The 8,161-nt window shown below is 42.5% G+C and overlaps 1 protein-coding gene across 2 annotated transcripts in view; it reads right to left on the bottom strand.

The window, feature by feature from the left end:
- SNRK (SNF related kinase) overlaps positions 1 to 8,161 on the bottom strand; it is a 62,354-nt gene that overhangs the window by 11,541 nt on the left and 42,652 nt on the right. For both annotated transcript variants that reach the window (XM_069958596.1, XM_069958597.1), the window contains 3 exons: positions 4,715 to 4,856; positions 1,570 to 1,782; positions 1,301 to 1,435 (listed from right to left, as the gene is read on the bottom strand). In XM_069958596.1, coding sequence (XP_069814697.1) covers positions 1,301 to 1,435; positions 1,570 to 1,782; positions 4,715 to 4,856 — 490 coding nt within the window. The remainder of the gene's footprint in view (positions 1 to 1,300; positions 1,436 to 1,569; positions 1,783 to 4,714; positions 4,857 to 8,161) is intronic.

Below are 8,161 nucleotides of genomic sequence, written 5' to 3'. Positions count from 1 at the left end.
CAGTTTAGAGAAATACAAATCGCCTCCATGCCATCAATCATTGAATGCAACATGTAGGGTGTGCTTGGACCCTTACAACTCCACTCCTTACCACATTGTTTTGTTATAGTGACTTTGTTACACTAAGCACTTTTCATTGTATTGCTTTTTTTCTATTTGTACAGCACTATGGCACTTTATTTATTGGTATTTACCTGCTACACTGACTTTACCTTCCATTGGCTAGTAGGGGGTTAATAGGAGTTAGTCTGTATTGGATGTGGTGGGTCCTAGGGAACCTTTGTATTAGATAGGTCCCCCAGATGGGAATTTCTTTTTTTTTTCTTTTTTTTTTAATTGGGTTTGCGTACTCATGCTCTTTTTGTGTATTTTCTATGTATTTTTTTGGGATATCTGACATGTAATAATAATGATTTGTATATATTTTTGCTGATATTTTTCACTGGTGTGCTTTATAAAATTATGACATACCTCTGTTAGAGATGAGTGAACCTCGAGTGAACCTCGAGCATGCTCGAGTCCATCCGAGCCCGATCGTTCGCTGTTTGATTAGCTGGGGCTGCTGAAGTTATGGAAAGCTCTAAGGTTGTCTGGAAAACATGGATACAGCCAATGACTATATCCATGTTTTCCACATAGCCTTAGGGCTTTATCCAACTTCAGCAGCCACCGCTAATCAAATGCTGAACGATTGGGTTAGGATGGACTCGAGCATGCTCTAGGTTCACTCCCCTCTAATCTCTGTTTTTCTTTCTTTGTGGTTTATTTGTCACATGATTGTCCACAGGGGACAAAGGAGCCATCTAGCAGCACAGGGATATTGGGAAGTGGATGGGGCTGAGCTACTGAACAGGGCTGCAGCAAAGAATAAAGGCAGCAATACACCTTTAAAAACTGATGGCCAAACAATCAGGCGGCAGAGGTATAAAGTGTCTTATTGTTAAAAAATAAAATGATAAAAAGTGGCCAACAGCTTTAAAATTTAACCCTCTGTATACTGTATAAGTGTTCACCTTGTAAAGCATAAGGAACATTGTTCTCCCTAACAAATGACTATGATATTTTGTGAAGCCCCCACATATTTTAGACAGCAAAATCAGATTATATTTTCTACTGTAAAATTACTGACTTGTGTCTTCATTACCAAGTTTAATATTTTTGGCCAACTTTATAATAATAATAATAATAATAATAATAATAATAATAATAATAATAATAATAATAATAATAATAATAATATTTTTATTTAATTATATTTACATTCAGTAGCAAAATTGGCTAGAAATGTATAACTCAGTACCTGAACTGGGCCTTCATGTTACTGGGACTTGCTGATCGCGTCTGAATCTCCTTTTCCTGCTTCTCTCGCAAAATTCTCTCGGCCAACAAGAAGTAGGTGGCCGTAATGTGGTTGTATTTATTGGTTTCCAGGGCACTTAAAACAGTAAAACAAGAAATAAAACCTTGAGTACTAGGAAACATGGCAATATCTGTATAGATCTATAAAACAAGGCAACATATTCAATATTTAGTACACAAACACATAGGAAAGAAGCGGCAACCACTTACTCAACAATGGCATCCCGATCTGCTATGTCACCTAAAACCATTCTCTGTATAATGCTGTTGTGTTCCTCCTCAGAGAGGTTTTTGTAGGACACTAGAGGAATGTTATATTTCGTCGCAGGTGATGGATCGACTCCTTGGAGCCAAGGATGGTTTTCAATTTCCTCTAAAGATGCTCTTCTCTTAGGATCTCTCTGAAGCATACGTGTGATCAGGCTGGAAATAGAGGTGACAAAATGTATGAACAGTACAGATAGGAAACAATAATTACCATCAGAATTCTAAACCTATCAATTTGTTGAACCCTGCTGCAACTGCTAGGAATGGTAGAGTCCCCACATTTGCAATTACCAATGAAAACCATGGCAGCTAGGGTGTAGAGGTTGTATCATAAAAACAAAAAACAAACAATAAAACACAAACAAGCTTTCTATAGATTTTGGCTTTGTTAAATAAAAAACAAACATGTATGGCCACAATCATATTGACCTAAGCACACAACAGCTGGCTGCAAGATCAGATTCATTCACGTTAGACTATAAGGGTCCATTTACACAGAAAGATTATCTGCCAAAGATTTGAAGCCAAAGCCAGGAACAGACTATAAACAGAGAACAGGTCATAAAGGAAAGACTGAGATTTCTCATTTCAAATTCATTCCTGGCTTTGGCTTCAAATGTTTGGCAGATAAATCTGTCAGATAATCTCTGTGTAAATGGACCCTTAGGGAGCAAATAAGTCTGAACTTGAGGGGAGTGGAGATTGCTACAGTGTGCTTCACCAGCTAATAATTGCCGATCGGACGGTCTCAGGACTGACACCTGATGCAATCTCAATTAGACTGGCTCCTCAACTGATATAAACTAGCACCATCAAATCAGTACAGTATTTATCCAGCCACAGCAATCTTTAGTTATCTATGCATACCTGGTCCGAACAAAGTTACCTGCTCGAACCACTGTTCCCCTCCATTCTGGCATTAGTGTGTGATATAGACCCCTAATTCTTAAAGGAGAAGTCCGGCAATTTTTTTTTAATTAAAGTATTGTATTGCCCTCCAAAAGTTATACAAATTACCAATATACACTTATTACGGGAAATGCTTATAAAGTGTTTTTTCCCTGCACTTACTACTGCATCAAGGCTTCACTTCCTGCATAACATGGTGATGTCACAACTAGAGATGAGCGACCGCCTGGAAAACTGGGATACAGCCTAAGGCTATGGCTGTATCCCAGTTTTCCAGGCGGTCCTCCGGCTGTATCCACCCTCTCCACGGAGCGGGCAGACAGCGGGAATCAGAAGCCGAGAGTTCAGGTTCATACGAACCTAAACCTCGGCCGATTCGCTCATCTCTAGTCACAACCCGATTACCAGAGCTGTGCGGGCTGTGGCTGCTGGAGAGGATGATGGCAGAGGGATGCTCAGTGTCCCTCCAGTGCCCTGTGTCCCTCAGTGTCCCTTTGTCGTCATCCGTTCCAGCAGCCACAGTCCGCACACCTCTGGGAGTCGAGTCGTGACATCACCATGTTATCCAGGAAGTGAAGCCTTAAAGCAGTAGTAAGTGCAGGGAAAAAAGCACTTTATAAGCATTTCCTGTAATAAGTGTATATTGGTGATTTGTATAACTTTTGGGGGGCAATACAATACTTTAATAAACATTTTCGCTGGACTTCTCCTTTAACCTCTTAAGGACATAGGACGTACCGGTACGTCCTATGTCCTCATTAGCACTTCAAAGCGGGGCCGCGCGGCGGCCCCGCTTTGAAGTGCCGCGATCCCGGGTGCCGCGTGTAGCCCGGGACCGCCGCTATTAGCGGGCACGGTCCGATCGCCGTGCCCGCTAATTAGCTAATCGGAGGCAGCTGTCAAAGTTGACAGCTGCCTCCGATTACCGGAGGCAACGTTTCCCTGGTGTCTAGTGGGGGAGATCGCTCCTCCGGGACCTTGTCCCGGAGGAGCGATCTCCGTTACTGATGCCGGCCGGGGACGCGTCCAAGATGGCGCCGTCCTCGGCTCGGCACTCGTTTGTTTCCGGCTGCAGCAGCCGAAAGCAAACGAGTGCCGATCTCATGGATCTCTGCAGCATATCTATGCTGCAGAGATCTCAATGAGAGATCCAAGTGTATATACTAGAAGTCCCCCAGGGGGGCTTCTAGTATATGTGTAAAAAAAAAAAAAAAACGTGTTGTTAATAGTAAAAATCCCCCTCCCCTAATAAAAGTCTGAATCACCCCCCTTTCCCCAGGTTTTAAATAAAAGTAAACAAATAAATAAATAAATAAACATGTTTGGTATCGCCGCGTGCGTAATCGCCCGAACTATTAATTAATCACATTCCTGATCTCGTACGGTAAACGGCGTCAGCGCAAAAAAATCCCAAAGTGCAAAATTGCGCATTTTTGGTCGCATCAAATCCAGAAAAAATGTAATAAAAAGCGATCAAAAAGTCGTATATGCGCAATCAAGGTACCGATAGAAAGATCACATCATGGCGCAAAAAATGACACCTCGCACAGCCCCATAGACCAAAGGATAAAAGCGCTATAAGCCTGGGAATGGAGCGATTTTAAGGAATGTATATTGGTTAACAACGGTTTGAATTTTTTACAGGCCATCAGATACAATATAAGTTATACATGTTACATATCGTTTTAATCGTAACGACTTGAGGAACATGCATAACAAGTCAGTTTTACCCCAGGGCGAATGGCGTAAAAACACATTTCCCCCAAATAAAAGAAATGCGTTTTTTTTTTCAATTTCACCACACTTTGAATTTTTTTCTGGTTTCGCAGTGTACTTTATGCAAAAATTCAGCCTGTAATTGCAAAGTACAATTAGTGACGCAAGAAATAAGGGGTCATGTGGGTTTCTAGGTGGAAAAATGCAAGTGCTATGACCTTTTAAACACAAGGAGGAAAAACCGAAAACGTAAAAACGAAAATGGGCCATGTCCTTAAAGGGTTAAGCGCCAGAAAATGGCTAAAATAACAGCTTTTGCGCATCTTTAACACTAGGTAAAATCAGTGCTACTGTAAGCTTGATGATTTTTATTTGCCATGTACAAACTAGATATTTTCTCATTTGTAATTTGCAAAGAACAGTAGCTCTAAGCAGCTAGGAAGAAAAAACAAATAACACTTACTCTTTACACTCTTTGGACACATGCTTGGGTACTGTATATTTACAGTCCATAATCATTGTCAGAGTTTCACTGTCATTGGCTTCTTGGAATGGAGGAGTCCCACACACCAGCATGAACAGGATAACACCCAGACTCCAAATATCTGAAATAGAATTAAGTGAATATATTAGTGCCATGTCATGTACTAAAAAACAGCTGCATACCTAGCCTCCAAATTCTTAAATTTAAATTCATATACCGTCAACACAACTTACAAGCTTCTCAGGGTAAATTACTAGGCAGCTGAATTTTGTAACCCAATCCCAGCTTGTACAAGCAATGGGAGAGTCACACAGGGAGTATTTTTCTTCTGCTGATTTATCAGCAATTAAAAGGGGTTATCTGGAAAGCAAAAAAACGTCCTACCCTTTCTGTATTTTGGCGCAGATGAAAGGTCATGTTGCAGGCAAATCCACATAGCTGCCTAATGTTAGTAACAGCAGGCAGCTATTGATCATTGCCCACAACATGCTCCCGTCCCCTATGACTAGAGCCTGTTAAGAGAGGAGCGCTGGAGAGCAGAAGAGGTAGAACCTTTTCTGCTCACAGGATAACCCTTTAATCTCTTTCAAAATTGGTTAAAGGATGAACTTTTCAACAAGCCCACATGTAAACGTAAGAAGATTTTGAACTGGATTGGCTGCAGACAATTCTGTTAGAGAAAAATAAACCATGAATAAAACCATAAGATCTCACAAAGCATCATGTTCTTTGAGTGTAACCTAATGTTAGTATGCAAGGACTTTGGTTCACACCACATTTGGGTCTTATTTTAATTTTCTGATACTCAGTAGTTTTATGAAAAAACAGGAGAGGAAACTACTAATGGATGGAAAGAATAGTGCTACGTGCCGAATTACTCTTCCAGTTAAAATGATGGAGCCCAATGGACCACATTATAAGTTGATGCGGCTGCATGATGACTTTTCCTGTCAAGTCTAAAAACCTCTGATGAAAGCTCTAAAGCAGGGGTGTCAAACTCAAATACACAAGAGGGCCAAAATTAAAAAGTTAGACAAAATTTGCGGGCCAACCTTGATAATTATTGAAGTGTGAATGTGGTGTTCCTGGCACCAGAGCAGCGTGCGTCTTCCAGCACTGTGCAGTATGATAAATGACATGATAAATGCTATGCCATGATTAAACCCCAACCCTTGTAATAGCCAACCTCCCCTAATAACCTCCCCCAATAGTCAACTCAACCAAAATTGCCCCACATATTAGCTAGCCCTACCCAGTAGTGCCCAAATAGTAGCCAGCCCCCCAAGTGTCCCATATAGTAGTCAGTCCTCCCCCATAGTCTCATATAATAGCCAGCCCTCCCCACAGTCTAATATAGTAACCAGCCCTCCCCAATAGTCTCTTATATAGTAGCCAGTCTTTCCCATAGTCTCTTATTTAGTACAACCCTCCCCATAGTCTCAAATAGTAGCAAGTCCTTCCCTATAGTCTCTTATATAGTAGCCAGCCCTCCCCAGTAGTCTCATAGTAACCAGCCCTCCCACATAGTCTCGTAAAGAGTAGCCATGGCGGGCCAGATGTAATTCAAACTCTGAGTTGCCTGAGGGCCAAAAATAATGGCACCACGGGCCAGAGTTTGACATGACTGCTCTAAAGAGATGAGCAAATTTACAGTTATCTCTGCAATCCACTCAGCCTTATTCCATTCAACTGACTGCCGCTCAGTGACGCTTCTCCCTGGGTAGTGGGAAAAGCTGGATCCAGTCCTATAAAGCTTCTCCTAGTTTTCCAGGACTGGATGCAGCTTTTTCCGGCACCTGGGGAGGAGCGGCAGTCAGTTAAATGAAAGCAGGCTGATGAGCGGATTGCAGAGATAACAAAGCTCTTCCCTTCCTTATTTCTGTAAATTCGCTCATCTCTACTCTGAAGGGTAACATGAACACAGCCCAAAGCCCCTTTTTGGTGTGTTATGCTGCGTTTACACGAAACGATAATTGGCCCAATCGTACGATATTAACGATGTCGGAGTAACGATTTTTTTTCCTAACGTCAGCGTTTAGACGGTACGATATATTGTACGGAAATTCGTTTTGCGATCGCTTAAGCCTTTCTTACACATTGGTTAAAATCGGCGAACGACTGTTTACACTGAACGATCTGCGAATTCTTTGCGAACGATTTTAGAACATGTTGTAAGATTAAAATGAACAATTTCTTGTTCGTCATTTGATCGCTCGCAGCGTTAACACGTACGATTATCGTTCAAATTCGATAGTTATCATGCGAATTTGCACGATAATCGTTCCGTGTAAACGCAGCATTAATCAAATCTATTAGGAAAGTTGTATTTTACTGGCAAAAACCTTTCATCTAGATGCTAGAAACAAATCGCAGTCATTTTGTTTTCATAATAACTTTGCATTCTCTTGATGAGCTTTGAGCGGTAGTCACCGGAAATGGTCTTCCAACAGTTCCCAGAGATGCTTAGCACTTGTTGGCCCTTTTGCCTTCACTCTGCACTCCAGTTCACCCCAAACCATCTCGTAGCACCCCATCACTCTCCTTCTTGGTCAAATAGCCCGTACACAGCCTGGAGGTGAGTTTGGGGTCATTGCCCGGTTGAAAAATAAATGATAGTCCAACTAAACACAAACCGGATGGAATAGCATGCTGCTGCAAGATGCTGTGATAGCAATGCTGGTGCAGTATGCCTTCAATTTTGAACAAATCCATAACAGTGTCACCAGCAAAGCACCCCCACACCATCACACCTCCTCAATACTTCACAGTGGCAACCAGGCATGTAGAGTCCATCCGTTAACCTTTTTTGCGTCGGACAAAGACATGGTGGTTGGAACTAGGGATGGTCCGAACAGAGTTTGGTTCGGGTTCGTACGAACCCTCGGTAATGATTCCCGCTGTCTTGCCTCTCCTTGGAGCGGGCGGATCCAGCGGGAGAACCACCTGGAAAACTGGGATACAGCCATAGCCATAGGCTGTATCCCAGTTTTCCAGGCGTTACTCCCGCTGGATCCGCCCGCACCACGGAGCGGGCAGACAGCGGGAATCTGCTGCCGAGCGTTCGGGTTCATACGAACCCGAACCTCGGCAGGTTCGGGCCATCCCTAGTTGGAACCAAAGATCGCCAATTTGGACTCATCAGACCAAAGCGCAGATTTCCACTGGTCTAATGTCCATTTCTTGTGTTCTTTAGCCCAAACAAGTCTTTTCTGCTTGTTGCCTGTCCTTAGCAGTGGTTTCCTAGCAGCTATTTTACCATGAAGGCCTTCTGCACACAGTCTCCTCTTACCAGTTGTTGTAGAGATGTGTCTGCTGCTAGAACTCTGTGTGGCATTGACCTGGTGTCTAATCTGAGCTGCTAGTAACCTGCCATTTCTGAGGCTGGTGACTCGGATGAACTTCTCCTCCGCAGCAGAGGTGACTCTT

The sequence above is a fragment of the Dendropsophus ebraccatus genome, chromosome 2 (genome assembly GCF_027789765.1).
Source record: "Dendropsophus ebraccatus isolate aDenEbr1 chromosome 2, aDenEbr1.pat, whole genome shotgun sequence".
NCBI lineage: Eukaryota > Metazoa > Chordata > Amphibia > Anura > Hylidae > Dendropsophus > Dendropsophus ebraccatus.
The sequence above is the reverse complement of the archived record's forward strand: the minus strand, read 5'-3'. Positions and strand labels throughout refer to the sequence as shown.